Source organism: Astyanax mexicanus, chromosome 11 (assembly GCF_023375975.1).
Source record: "Astyanax mexicanus isolate ESR-SI-001 chromosome 11, AstMex3_surface, whole genome shotgun sequence".
Classification (NCBI taxonomy): Eukaryota; Metazoa; Chordata; class Actinopteri; order Characiformes; family Acestrorhamphidae; genus Astyanax; species Astyanax mexicanus.
The window spans coordinates 26,942,820-26,958,600 of record NC_064418.1 but is presented as its reverse complement, the minus strand read 5'-3'; the positions used below and the strand labels follow the sequence as shown (position 1 = coordinate 26,958,600).

Below are 15,781 nucleotides of genomic sequence, written 5' to 3'. Positions count from 1 at the left end.
TTTAAAATTAAATTTCTCATGATCTCATGATCTCTACAATTTGAAAGAGTCTGTCCTAGGCTATGACTCCTGCAAGTTTGGGAAAAATTCACTGTATTGTTTATTTTATATTATTTATTTATTTTTATTATTTATGCTTAAAATTAAATTTCTCATGATTTTTCCATAATGCCAAAACAGGTCCACTCCCATATGAAAGAGTCCATCCTAGGCTAGCTCCTTGACAGTTTTTAAAACTGCCGGCGTACTGTCAGCAGGCTCCCTGACAGTTTTTAAAACTGCCGGCTTACTGTCAGCAAGCTCCCTGACAGTTTTTAATAGTGCCGGCGTACTGTCAGGAAGCTACCTGACAGTTTTTAATAGTGCCAGCATACTGTCAGCTAGCTCCCTGGCAGTTTTTAATACTGCCGGCGTACTGTCAGGAAGCTCCCTGACAGTTTTTAATAGTGCCGGCGTACTGTCAGGAAGCTCCCTGACAGTTTTTAATAGTGCCGGCGTACTGTCAGCTAGCTCCCTGGCAGTTTTTAATACTGCCGGCGTACTGTCAGGAAGCTCCCTGACAGTTTTTAATAGTGCCGGCGTACTGTCAGCTAGCTCCCTGGCAGTTTTTAATACTGCCGGCGTACTGTCAGGAAGCTCCCTGACAGTTTTTAGTAGTGCCGGCGTACTGTCAGCTAGCTCCCTGGCAGTTTTTAATACTGCCGGCGTACTGTCAGGAAGCTCCCTGACAGTTTTTAATAGTGCCGGCGTACTGTCAGCTAGCTCCCTGGCAGTTTTTAATACTGCCGGCGTACTGTCAGGAAGCTCCCTGACAGTTTTTAGTAGTGCCGGCATACTGTCAGGAAGCTACCTGACAGTTTTTAATAGTGCCAGCATACTGTCAGCTAGCTCCCTGGCAGTTTTTAATACTGCCGGCGTACTGTCAGGAAGCTCCCTGACAGTTTTTAATAGTGCCGGCGTACTGTCAGCAAGCTCCCTGGCAGTTTTTAATACTGCCGGCGTACTGTCAGGAAGCTCTCTGACAGTTTTTAGTAGTGCCGGCGTACTGTCAGGAAGCTCCCTGACAGTTTATAGTAGTGCCGGGGTACTGTCAGGAAGCTCCCTGACAGTTTTTAAAACTGCCGGCGTACTGTCAGGAAGCTACCTGACAGTTTTTAAAACTGCCAGCATACTGTCAGCAAGCTCCCTGACAGTTTTTAATAGTGCCGGCGTACTGTGAGCAAGCCCCCTGACAGTTTTTAGTAGTGCCAGCATACTGTCAGGAAGCTCCCTGACAGTTTTTAATAGTGCCGGCGTACTGTCAGCAAGCTCCCTGGCAGTTTTTAATACTGCCGGCGTACTGTCAGGAAGCTCTCTGACAGTTTTTAGTAGTGCCGGCGTACTGTCAGGAAGCTCCCTGACAGTTTTTAAAACTGCCGGCGTACTGTCAGGAAGCTCCCTGACAGTTTTTAGTAGTGCCGGCGTACTGTCAGGAAGCTACCTGACAGTTTTTAAAACTGCCGGCATACTGTCAGCAAGCTCCCTGACAGTTTTTAATAGTGCCGGCGTACTGTGAGCAAGCCCCCTGACAGTTTTTAGTAGTGCCGGCATACTGTCAGGAAGCTCCCTGACAGTTTTTAATAGTGCCGGCGTACTGTCAGCAAGCTCCCTGGCAGTTTTTAATACTGCCGGCGTACTGTCAGGAAGCTCTCTGACAGTTTTTAGTAGTGCCGGCGTACTGTCAGGAAGCTCCCTGACAGTTTTTAGTAGTGCCGGGGTACTGTCAGGAAGCTCCCTGACAGTTTTTAAAACTGCCGGCGTACTGTCAGCAAGCTCCCTGACAGTTTTTAATAGTGCCGGCATACTGTCAGGAAGCTCCCTGACAGTTTTTAATAGTGCCGGCGTACTGTCAGCAAGCTCCCTGGCAGTTTTTAATACTGCCGGCGTACTGTCAGGAAGCTCTCTGACAGTTTTTAGTAGTGCCGGCGTACTGTCAGGAAGCTCCCTGACAGTTTTTAAAACTGCCGGCGTACTGTCAGTTAGCCCCCTGACAGTTTTTAGTAGTGCCGGCGTACTGTCAGGAAGCTCCCTGACAGTTTTTAGTACTGCCGGGTACGTGCCTGGCACTGCCGGGTCGATGAAAAAGTGGCTGGCGGGTGACGTCACGCAGACCCACCACTGCCGCCCGTCTCCCGGCAGGCAAAGATCCAACCCCAACTGCAGGACCGAGTGCTTTCCTGCCTCAGAATCCTGCCTAAGTACGTCGTAGGTTTGAGACGGTCCTTAGAGTTCTTCTTCTCCCTTTACTACTGAGGTGAGCACTACAGCCACCTACTGGGTTGGAGCGTGCAGTGAGACAGTAAGAGTAAGAGAACTGCCCTTAACTTAGTATCTCAAAATAATGACTTAGTGTCTTAAAATTGCTTAGTATTTCAAATGGATGATTTAGTATCTTAAAATAATGACTTAGTATCTCAAAATAATGACTTTGTGTCTCAAATGAAAGATTTAGTGTCTCAAATAATCAATTAGTATCTTAAATTAATGACTTAGTATCTCAAACTAATGACATAGTATCTCAAAATAATGACTTAGTATCTCAAAATAATGACTTTGTGTCTCAAAATAATCAATTAGTATCTTAAATTAATGACTTAGTATCTCAAACTAATGACAGTATCTCAAATTAATGACTTAGTATCTCAAAATGACTAAGTGTCTTAAATTAATTACTTAGTATCTCAAAATAATTACTTAGTATCTCAAAATAATTACTTAGTGTCTCAGATTAATCACTTAGTCGCTCAAAATAATCATTTAGTAGCTCAAATTAATCACTTAGTATCTCAACATAATCACTTAGTATCTTAAATTAATGACTTAGTACCTCAAAAAAAATGTCTTAAATTAGTCATTTAGCCGCTCAAAATAATCACTTAGTATCTCGAATCAATTAGTGTCTCAAATGAATCACTTAGCATCTCAAAATATTCACAAAATAATGAGATAGAAATGGATGGATTTTCTTTTATTTTAGATAGTGTAAATGTGCTTCCATACAGAACGCTTTAAAAAACAGGAAAACCTGCTAATGTGCTACACCCAAGATTTTTTAAAAATCTTGCTATTGTGCATATATATATAGTTCATATATTCAATATGTTCACTCATTTGTGTAGGCATAGGCACTTTCACAATTCTAAACTATTTGTGTCTTTTTATATATAAATACATAACATGCTAGGTGGAATACTAGAAATAGACAAATTGCCTACTATTTTCAGTAGGATGATGTGGCTGAAAAATATGAGATGAGCAGACTGACTAGCCTAGGAGCTGAAACATTTCAAACTATTTTTTAATTTGTATAACACCAAACAAATAATCTCAACGATGAAATGAGAATTATCTAATATATTTTCTACAGATTTTAAAGATATCAGTATGTCCCACTGTATATTTCTTCTAGTTTAAGTGATCAGTCTTATTCATAAATATCAGTATGTTTAAACAAATAACAAAACTTAATATCCTCTACAGCATTTAAAATATTAATATTGTTTCATAATTTTAGGATTGTATTTTTAAACTGTAATTAATTATTTTCAAAATGTTCCACATTAATCTACAGGCACAATTGTAACAAGAAACTGAATTAAAATAAGTATACATACACTACATCAGCATTTCCCTGACCAGGGGTTGTACTGCTAGAGGGCAGTTTTTAAAAAATACAAGCTTCATACAATAAAACATTTATAAAAACATTAAAGCATTAATTAATGTTATCAATGTAAAATTGAAGTGATGATTTTGTTTTATTAGGTTACATTTCACATTGATCAATGCTTAACATTGTTTATATAATGTGGGTACGGAAAGTATTCAGACCCCTTTACATTTTTCGCTCTTTGTTTCATTTCAGTCATTTGCTCAAATAAAAAAGTTCCTTTTATTTCTCATTAATGTACACTAAGCATCCTATCTTGACAGAACAAAAACAGAAATGTAGATTTGTTTTTTATTTATTAAAAAAGAAAAACTGAAATAACACATGATCATAAGTATTTAGACCTATTGCTCAGTATTTAGTACTGACCACCCTTTTGAGCTACTACAGCCATGAGTCTTTTGAGAATGATGCAACAAGTTTTTCACACCTGGATTTGGGGATTCTCTGCCATTCTTCCTTGCAGATGCTCTGCAGTTCTGTCAGGTAGGATGGTGAACGTTGGTGGACAGCCATTTTTAGGTCTCTCCAGAGAAGCTCAATCGGCTGGTCCAGTCAACAATGATCACATAGCCACTCCTTTGTTATTTTAGCTGTGTGCTTAGAGTTATTGTCTTGTTGGAAGGTGAATCTTCGGCCCAGTCTGAGGTTCACAGCACTCTGTGTCACACGGGAGACGGAGGGATGGAAGTAAGTGCAATAATTACTTTATTAGTGCAATAATTACTTTATTAAACAAACAAGATAAAATAAAACAATAAACAAAACGCGGGTAACGCAAAAAACATACAAAAAAAACGAGGCTAGGATAAATATAAACTGAGAAACACTGACTAAGAAACTAAGACGAGGATACAAGAAACACAGACTAAGAAACTAAGACTAGGATACAAACGGACTGCAGGGATACAAAGATACGAAGGATACAGCATACAAAATATACAAAATACAAAAGACTCGACACTGAACATTCAAACAGACGGGCTTAAATACATGAGGAGAGTGAGAAACACCTGGGCTAGGATGACGAGGGGGCGGGGTTACAGACAAGACACAGGTGAGAACACTAATAGCTAGGGCAGGGCTGGGGCGGAGCTAGGGTGGAGACAGGTACAGAGGGGCAGGAGCACAAGAGACAAAATAAGGCAGAAACAGAAGACAGACATGGGCTAAGGTGTAACACTCTGGAACAGGGACGTGCACAGGAATCTTGAAGGGCAGTTGCTCTAACCTGAAGAAAGGGCACACATCCCCCCCCCCGGCAGAGTTGCGCTCCTGATCCCAGCCGCCGCCCCACCCCCGGAATAGTTGCGCTCCTGCTTCGTTATATTCTCTCTATCTATCTCTCTCTCTCCGCGCTCTCGTCCAACGTTCATTTACAGCTGAAGCGCGGGTCGTGTGCTGCGCTTTTGAAATAAGAAATCATATTAGCCTATATTATTTTTTCCCCTCCCTCGGAAGGGCACTATCAGCCAAGGACGGCAAAAGGGCAGTTGCCCAAGCACCTTGGGCCATAGCGTCTGCACGTCACTGCTCTGGAATAAGTTTTCTTCCAGGATATTTCTGTACTTGGCCGCGTCCATCTTTCCTTCAATTGCAACCAATCATCATGTCACTGCATCTGTCATCCTGTCACATATAATGTTTAACTGGCCCTGATGTACCTAATCAACCAATAACTATTTCATTTTTAAATTGTTTCTATTAATTTATGATTGCGGTACTTACTTTTATTCAGTTTACCTGTTAAAATCCCTTAGCCCCCTATGGACCATAAATTGATCACTATGTATATCCAGCAGTGTATTAGACACATCATTGCACCACTTACTTTATTAAGTGCCTTTAAAGCAGAGAAAGCTCTGGAATATGCATAATAGTGTGCATATGCAGTAGAATATGCAGGAAAGGGTTGAGAAACACTGCTTTAACATGACTTACAGGGGTTGGACAATGAAACTGAAACACCTGGTTTTAGACCACAATAATTTATTGTCCCGATGTACAGTTCTGGTGAAAACAGGAGAGTTGAGGTGCACATTGAATTCTGACGTGATTTGGGCAGCCGTGTTTTTTTGTTTTTTGGATACAATCCAAACACATCCCTTTCAGACAGCTTCCTCTTGCTTCCACAGTTAATCCTGTTGGATGTGGATGGTCCTTCTTGGTGGTATGCTGACATTAATCTGGATACCGTGGCTCCAGATTAACTTGCTGTCTTGGTCACAGATGCGCCAGAAAGACGTGCACCAACAATTTGTCCTCTTTTGAACTCTGGTATGTCACCCATAATGTTGTGTGCATTGCAATATTTTGAGCACAATTGTGCTCCTACCCTGCTAATTGTACCTTCACACTCTGCTCTTACTGGTGCAATGTGCAATTAATAAAGATTGGCCAGCAGGCTGCTCCAATTTAACCCTGAAACCTCCCACACTAAAATGACAGGTGTTTCAGTTTCATTGTCCAACCCCTGTAAATGCCTGTTCAGAAATGTTCTGCAGTCAGCAGCTTCACTGACCCGAGCTTTTGTCTCTTTGGGTGCCAATTTTACATGCGAGGTCAGTGATGAGAGCAATGAATCACAACAATAACAATATATTACAATAAAAATGGATTCTGGGTAATTGCTTGTTCTGCTAACAGATTAGGAGGGTTTGGGTTATCTAACGTTTATATTAACTTCTGCAAAAAATCTCTATGAAACATAAAATTATATTCTTTTTTATAAAAGGACCCCATCATAAGAAATGCTCTCAGTAGAAAAATTTAAAAGCACAGGACCCAATGCTGAGTTTTTTTTAAAAAAGTGGATTAAATGTAAATATACAAATATACAACACAATTGCCAGTACATAGTAATAATAATAATAACAACTCTGTTATATTATTTTAAATATTAGGTGATTACGGATCAGCTTTTGTCATGTATGTATATAACTCATATTTTTTCTAGCAACAGTAAATGTAATGTGGAGTAACATGTTTAGGTTGTAAAGTGTAAGTCACTATGATGGGCTTTGATTCATATTAGCAAATGCAGTCCCCCCCCCAAATTTCAGACCCCCCTACAACGCCCTTGCTTATTTCTCATACTCCAGTCCATTACCCTTCATGTGGGAAAGGGTAATGGACTGGCTGTCTATCCTCCCTGGATCCAGTTATCCCTGCCTTGGTCTGGTTCCTCAGCGATACCTTGATCACTTTGATAACTTTGAAAGCGATTGCAAGGATCACTCGCACACAGTCGCTTTGCCTTAATCTGAATATATTAGATTAAAGACAAAATAAAGTCCCCTCTTTTCAGCAAAAGGTGTGAAAGGTTAACTGACAATAAAAGAGGTGGGTAGAACATTTGCTCGTTAATATCAAGACTAAATCGTACAGTAAGATCACAGTGTACTATCTAAGGAAATAATTATTCATATCATGCATGAAAGTACATATGCAAATTACAGTGTGTTCATTCCAGTATCATGTAATTCTCTGAAAGTTTCTAGGCTGCTTTTACGAGCCATGAGAATCAAGATTAATCAAATAACCATTAAAAAGAGAAATAAAGAGTATATATGGATTATTATAAATCAAGCAAGTAGAACACATATTTGAGACCTTAACAATGTGTTTTTGGAAAACTCTATGCAGGCTTTCACACGTTTTGCACTGAGGAGAGGCTTCAGTCGGGCCACTCTGCCATAAAGGCCCGAATGGTGGAGGGCTGTAGTGATGGTTATCTTTGGGTGCTTCTTCACTTCTCTCACCAAGGCTCTTCTCCCACGATTGCTCAGTTTGGCTGGACGGCCAGGTCTAGGAAGAGTTCTGGTCGTCCCAAACTTCTTCTGTTGAAGGATTATGGAAATGCAGCAGAAATTCTTCTGTAACCTTGAACAGATCTGTGCCTTGCCACAATTCTGTCTCTGAGCTCCTCGGGCAGTTCCTTCGACCTCATGATTCTCATTTGCTCCGATATGCACTGTAAGCTGTGAGCTCTTATATAAACAGATGTGTGCCTTTCCTAATCAAGTCCAGTCCGTTTAATTAAACACAGCTGGATTCTAGCATTTATTTGCAGAAAATAAGAAACTCTTTTTCATTCTGATTTTTCAGTGCATGTTGAGCCAATGCTGGAATTTTTTACCAACGACAGAAGGTGAAAACATTTTACTTGAACATTGCTGAAGAAATCTGACAAACATTCAACGGCAGAAAGTCAAGTGTTGTTATCATATGTAATGTCCATTAATATAATATAACAGGGTTGCTATCATTACCGGTGATTGTCATGACTCAGCAAAGCTGTCACCATATTAAACCTATATTAGCATTTTTTTTTATGTCAAAATCTCTCTAAAAGTAATTTTAAATACATTTATATTATGAGTGAAAGATTTATTTCTGGAATGTTGATATGCTATATCCTCAAACTGTTCTTCCTTAGCAAATCCAACTCCATCTAATTGAATTGTCATGTCCTTGTCTTTGTTCCCACTCTAGTGGCTGTGGTAGAGAAGAGCTACAAAAGTGTTCACCGTACTATTGAAGGAAATAGCAAGAGGTATGACGACAGCAGGAGAAAGAGGAATACATCTTTCTAATTGATCTTGTAATTTTTGTTTGAACACATGACAGAAAAAGTTTCACAAAGCAGATGCTGGAATCTGCAGAAACGTTTAATTTAGGCTGAAACACTGCAATATAACCTAGTTTTTGCTCTCTACTTCACACTACATACAGCACAGATTTAAACAGATACCTAAGTCTTTATTCAAGAACATTGACATCCATCTAAAGTTAAGCATTATCTGTGTAACATTCCTTCAAAAAAAAAAACTCTCTGCTCCTATGGCTAATTGGATTTTTTTGCAGTGCAGTAATATATTATGTTATGATCAGTTGATCTGGAGTTTTGAAGTATATCTCCAGTGTGTTTCTCGCCACCACTAAAACACTGCCAGAAGTTCTGGGTCCACTGAACACTCGAATTATGTTACTTTGCCATTGTTGTTTTTGATACAGACCACTGGCTGTGGACAGCATCTGAAGGTAAAATATGCCAGAAATAGTGAGTTAGTGTGCATCACTGCTGTTTGTTTCTCAGTTCCAAATATTTGTAGAACTTAATGACTTACTTACCAATCACTCTAAGATCATACTTGGACGTCTGAAGAATCCCACCCCCCAGGATTTCGACCTCATATAGACCACTGTCACTTTTCTTCAGCCCTTTAAGTGTAAGGACTCCAGTTTCTGTAGCAAGAACTCCACGATCTTCAAACTGAAACCATTTCAGCACACCATCTTCATATTCAACCACCTTTTCATTATTAAATTTCCACAGAATGGACTCAATTCTAGTTGTTATGTTCGGCCTGAAACTGTAGCTTTTTCCTGTCTCAACACAATCAGTTCCATTAAATACATCACCTAAAAAAAAAGAAAGTGTTTTGAGACAGGGTACATTTACATAATCACGTCACTGAACAAGGCACAGATGAAAATGTCTAAATTGCTGCACAAGTACATGTGATATAAATGTTCTGGGAATGTTATGGTATGAATGGGAATTAATGGGATACCGGTGAGAAAATTGTCTGTGCTTTAGGTGTACTATGTGTACATTTATTTGGAAAAAGTTTAATATTGTGTAATACACAGAGCTGTATTTAGATCCCTGTGGTATACATTACTACTGTGTCTTTCACACTGTTTGCACAATTCAGTTACTACTATATAAACCCATGAGATAGATCTCAGTTCTATTCCATTAACTAAAAAACTTTCCATCTAAAATCTTATGATTTTACACTATTTTTAACATATAGATTTATCAATTTGTCAAAATGTGGTATTACAGTTTAATAAAGATACTTTAAGTGAACTCAAATCAAAATTTCATTAATTTGCTGCAACGCCTGAGGGGTAAGAATGATAAATATTTCGTTTGAATGCCCATTTTAAGTAAAAAAAAAAAAAAAAAGATTAGAATGGTAAAGCAAAAGGTGGATTTACCATAATAGCAAAAATTACACAGTTCTATTAGATCTACAATATTCATTTAAAATAGCTCAGATGACTAAACAAAAAAAGAAGAGTAATCATGGGGTGTTGATTAAAGTGTTTAGTAAATGATGAGGTTCATTATAGGCCAGTCCCAAAGTGACTTTTAAAAACTTGCTTTCATCTTCATAAAAGAGCAAAAAAATCCTTAAGTCATACTATATTCAGAAACTGTCTTATTCTCAGAACAAACAACGGTAATTATTATATAAATGCCTTTGTTTCCTCTTAAGCAGTTGTAATAGTGCAGAGTTACAAGAGCGACCAGAATGCCAAAGAAAGAGACTGCAATAAGTTCAACAACCGCAGGAATACTTTTCCCTGTATAAAATGTTAATGATTATAGGACTTTCTCTCTCTTGTTATGCATGGCTATGTCAATACACTATGAAGAGAGGTAAGTAAGCTGGTTGCTGTCAATAGTGAAATTTCCAGTTTTAGGGAAAAAAAAACTTTACCTGTCTGACATTCCTTCAACAAGAACTCTGTGCTGTTCTTGCTGACAGGATTCTCTGCAGTGCAGGAATAGACAGCAGTAAGATCTGTGCTGTTGGTGATATTAAGTGTTCTCCCAGTGTGTTTCATGTCACCTGGCCCAGTCCACTGATACACTGATGGAATGTTAAAATCCACTGAACACTCGAGCGATGTTACTTCTCCTGTGTTGTCTTTGATACAGGCCACTTTTGGTTGTGAAACAGCATCTGAACATAACATACACCAGATTGTTTTTTTAATTGTTTTTTGGTTAATGTGCACCATGACCGGCCTACTCTATATTTATCTGAGGGAACAGATTTTTAGGATGAGTTAGTGTGCAAGTTAGTTTTATAGATCTTGTTTTATGACTTACTTACCAATCACTCTAAGATCATACTTGGACGTCTGAAGAATCCCACCCCCCAGGATTTCGACCTCATATTGACCACTGTCACTTTTCTTCAGCCCTTTAAGTGTAAGAACTCCAGTTTCTGTAGCAAGAACTCCACGATCTTCAAACTGAAACCATTTCAGCAAACCATCGTCATATTCAACCACCTTTTCATTATTGAATTTCCACAGAATGGCCTCAACTCTAATTTTTATGTAGGGTCTGAAACTGTAGCTTCTTCCTGTCTCAACATATTCAGTCCCACTGAATACATCACCTGAAAAAAAAATGTTTTGAATCATTGTTAAAAGCTTAATAAAGTACATGTAATATAAATGTTATAGAAATGTCATGGTAATGCTCACATGCTTATACCTTAGGTGATTATTAATCCTTAAATAAACTTACAAAATCACAGTGTTTGCCTGGGCCAAGACCTTGCCCTTAGAAAAAATATTTTATCAAAATCACAGCACACTGTTCCTAGATTTGTCTACTGATTACACACACACACACACACACAAAAACACACACAAACACACACACACACACACACACACACACACACAAGATTTGTGCGCTGAAGTAACTGTATCAATCTAGTTAATCTAGTGTTTTTTTGTAGCTGTATAGTAGGGAAAATATTAAAATATGAAACATTACCAGTGTTTTTATATAGTATTCATATTCATGTTTTTATATATAAATGCACTAAAACAAAATAAAAAAACTAATTAAAATCCAAACAAATTATCAAGACATATTATTTCATTTGTTTTGAGCTAATTAAAACTTAAAAATAATATAAAAAAGGAATACTAGAAAGGTCTATTGCATAAGATATGTCTATACAAATGGATGTTTATACAATTTAAATTAAACATAATTAACACTTAAAAAGGTCAAAGGATTTTACTTACTGACACCCAAAATCAGGAAAAACAATGAGAGCTGCAAGTTACAACTGTTTCTCATCATATTCCCAATGTTCACACTTTCTGTTGGTAGAACACTTCTGCCTAATGTAAAATGTGAACTAAAAATCACAGTTCTGTGCTTTTTATGTAAGCTCAGGGCCACAGCACAGCTTGTTTTGTATTCAGCCAATAAGACTCCAGAGTTCAAAAACATGAGGCCGAGTGGCATGACTATTAAACAAATGCCTTTAGACTTTAAATATAAACAGAGTAAAAAAAAGAGGGGGAAAGTCCCTAAGCATTTATCATTGTATGGTCAGTTCTGCTAGCCTAGCTTATGAGATTCTTGCAGTGTTTTAGAACTGAGTGAATGGGGCCATTATTACCTTTTATACAGTTGACCTATTGTGAAAATGCCTGGTACAGAGCTGCCACAACTGTTTACTGTGCTGCTGTCTGATTTGTGTCTACTCATTGCTTTTAGTTCAATTTTAGTTTGATTATCTAACTTAAAATATCCCATATCAAGTCATATCATTTTTAGCATCACATTGTCACTGGCTTCTCCCAATCTTCTAGTCATTAATGTGTGGATAATTTTCTAATTTCAGAGCTAGTTTGTTCTTTCTTGTGTCAAAAACAGAAGTCTGGTAATGTAAATCATTTGCAGTTGCCATGCAGTATCTCACACCCCAGCCCCACATCCTTTCAATCCTTCAATCCTACATCCTTTAAAGTGATTTGCTTCATCTGTTGCACTAAGTATAAATAGGCCTAAACAGTACATCATGAATATTTTCTATACAGTTGAAAAGAAAGTGAGAGAAATAGTAGAACATATTGAAAAAATGGAAAACAATACAGTTTATAACTGAGCTTTGGCACTGTTACTGTTGGAAAGACCGTTCCTATACGTCTACCTTCAAGTGCTTCAAGGCCTCAAGTGCTGTGTCACAGTTCAGTGGAGTTAGTAAGGCCAGGGAGAAAGGGGTAGAAGCTGTGCGTTCTTTGACTTGAGTGGATTACCTAATGTTTAAAGTGATTAAGAGTAAATGTTTTCATATTGTTGATATTTTAGTTAAGATTCTAATGTTAGCTCTCTGTTATAAATGTGCAAAATCCTTGCTAGTAATGTCTCAAGGTAATCTAGGGTGGATTAATTGTTAATTGAGTTCTACTAAGTGTATAACTTGTTTTTAGGCATATACATGAGTGTTAGCTCCATGTTGTACTGCTAATAAAAGTTCTAGAACCTTCTTTGTAGAAAATAGGTGATTTACCACCTTTTCCCACTGTTAGGCCACTCAATACAGGGGTTAGACAATGAAAACTTGGTTTTAAACCACAATAATTTATTGTCCCGAAAGGACAGTTCTGGTGGAAACAGGAGAGTTGAGGTGCACATTGAATTCTGCCGTGATTTGATCAGCCGTGGTTTTATGTTTTTTGGATACAATCCGGGTTAGCACCCAAACATCCCTTTCAGACAGCTTCCTCTTACAGCGTCCACAGTTAATCCTGTTGGATGTGGTTCGTCCTTCTTGGTGGTATGCTGACATTACCCTGGATACTGTGGCTTTTGATACATCACAAAGACTTGCTGTCTTGGTCACAGATGCGCCAGCCATACGTGCACCAACAATTTGTCCTCTTTTGAACTCTGGTATGTCACCCATAATGTTGTGTGCATTGCAATATTTTGAGCAAAACTGTGCTCTTACCCTGCTTATTGAACCTTCACACTCTGCTCTTACTGGTGCAATGTTCAATTAATGAAGATTTTCCACCAGGCTGCTCCAATTGAGCCCTGAAACCTCCCACAACTAAAAAAATCCCAGGTTTTTTAGTATCATTGTCCAACCCCTGTAGCTGTTGCCTGTATTGTTTGGCCAGGAGGTTTACTGTGACTGTAATTGCCACAAATGTCTTGCATAGTTAGTTCTAAAACAATTATGGAAATGTTTTTGCTATTTTCTTTTGTTCCGGACAGTACTTTTCAAGCTTGCAACTGAGCCAGTGTGCAAATACAGTGTATCATTTAATCTCAAAAAGTTTCAAAATAACAAAAAGCAGTGCACCTAAAAATATCAGCTTCGTTCAAGCTTATTCAACCTGGCTAATTTTAAATGTATGTACACTGGTAAATGTACTGTGTATACTGCCCAGGATGTTCAGCTAACATCTGCAATGTAGAGACAGGTCTCTTGCATGATTTGTGGTTACTATCATTTTTAGCTCCATTTTTAAAAGCTGATGACATCTAAAAAGAAAAGCATTAGCAATAGAAAGGAATGCTCTTCAGGAGGCACCCATGACATGGTCACCCTGTCAAATTACTATCACTGGGCTGTGGCGCTAGATAGCCTATTGGCATTTCAGAACATTTAGTATGAGCTAATTGTCTAACACAGTACCTAGCTCCTAACACAGTACCTAACACTTCAGAATTGATCCTTCTGCTTCTGTCAAATCTTCAATAAACACTGGTGACACAGTAATACTAGAAGCCATGCACGCCTACTCCATCACACTGTCACCACCGTGTTTTACAGAGGATGTGGTGTGCTTTGTCTTGAGCCATTTGTCTTGAGCCACACTGACTAAAATGTTAATCAAATATTAATGTTGAAAATTTTTGGATGCACTAGTCCACCTGTTGCAGATGTATACTGTATATGCCCATTGAAAATGAATGGATTTTAGTACAATGTAAATATATTTAAAAAGTTTAGTAGAGGCCACAGATCATATTCATACTATGCTTTATATGTCTGCTATGTTCTTGCTGGAGCATGGGCGTGATGTGTGCATGAGTGATGGATCATGTATAAACCAATACAGTGTCAGGATGGTACATGTTTACACTTATCATCCAAAAACAATCAAGTTAATTCTGGATGGAGGGATTTATTTGAATTTATTTTTTTTTTACGACGAGAAGCCAGAATAAAAACAAGTTTAAATGAAATAGGAGTAACAAGGCTATTTTTAAAATTTGAGTGGAAGTACAAAGTTGTCTGAAAAATAATTACTCTGTCACGAATGAGAGGAATGGAGAGGATGGACGTAAGTGCAGATAAATAATTGTGTTTATTAAATAAACAAGAAAAATAAATACAGAAAACAAAACACGGGTAACGCTAAAAACTTATGAAAAAATTACAAAAAAAAACAAGACTAGGATAAGGATTAAACTTAGACAAATGCAAGGAAAACTAATTAAACTAGAAACTCTAACTTTAAACAAAGTATAACTAGAAAATACAAAACAACTGACCAAGATTCTAAGTAACACAAAACACAAACTCTACTCACGAATACACAGTCACATAGATACAAAAGACTCCACAAGGCAACACTCATACAAGAGGCTATTTATACACAAGGAGGGTGAAGACAGGTAATGAGGGGGCGGGGTTACAAACAAGACACAAGGTGACAACACTAATGGCTAGGGCTGGGCTAGGGCGGGGCTAGGGTGGAGACAGAACAATAACAAAACAATGCCATGTGCTCAAAAAAGCACATGGCTGGAAACACAAGACAGGAAAACAGGGCAGGAGCACAGAAAACCAAAAGAGGGAAAAACACAGGACAGACAGGCTAATATGTGACATACTCCAGTAAAGAATAGATAACCAAAATTTCTACTTAAGAAAGGTAATAAAGAATTTGTACTTGAGTACTTGCATGCTTATAACTGTAGCAACACTGGATTCATTTCTGGATTAATTTAAATGTACATATATTTACTCACAATATGGGGTGAACCCCAAATAGAGTAAATGCAAATTGTTATTTCAACTGTATTAGATAGATTCAATAGGTTGTTTTTATAGCTAGCTTTTCAGCACAATTATTTAATGTTATACAGTACAGACACTGTAAAATAACTATAACTACTTGAATTAACTATAAAGCAAAAAAAAAATGTGAAAAAGTACAGTATATACAATTACTGTATTATTACAGAGCAATGTTTTACAGCGTACACTTGTAGTTTGAGTTGCTTTTTACGTCTCTTTAACACTAGAGGGAGCTTTAAATCTTTGGTAGATCTTTTTACAGCAATTTAAATGCTGATTATCTGTACTGTGAACTGTACCTGTACAAATTACAGTACGTTACAGTATGCTTTTATATAACCTCCTGAATGATATGTGGAATGATATCACATAAAAAATATCACATTTGTCTCCTGATACTGTATCTATAATAACTATGATC

At 37.8% G+C, this 15,781-nt stretch overlaps 1 protein-coding gene across 2 annotated transcripts; it reads right to left on the bottom strand.

The window, feature by feature from the left end:
• Positions 1 to 8,297: 8,297 nt before the first annotated feature.
• On the bottom strand, positions 8,298 to 11,678 carry LOC111189495 (T-lymphocyte surface antigen Ly-9). Of its 2 annotated transcripts, none has more exons than XM_049485410.1 (5): positions 11,558 to 11,678; positions 10,624 to 10,914; positions 10,225 to 10,470; positions 8,843 to 9,097; positions 8,298 to 8,746 (listed from the first exon to the last, which is right to left on the bottom strand). In XM_049485410.1, exons 1-5 carry the CDS (start codon positions 11,613 to 11,615, stop codon positions 8,697 to 8,699), a joined length of 900 nt encoding a protein of 299 aa, XP_049341367.1. In that variant the 5' UTR covers positions 11,616 to 11,678; the 3' UTR covers positions 8,298 to 8,696. The 2 variants fall into 2 exon arrangements, with proteins under 2 accessions (XP_049341367.1, XP_049341366.1); XM_049485409.1 differs by having other exon boundaries at positions 8,843 to 9,133; positions 11,558 to 11,675.
• Between the last annotated feature and the right edge of the window lie 4,103 nt (positions 11,679 to 15,781).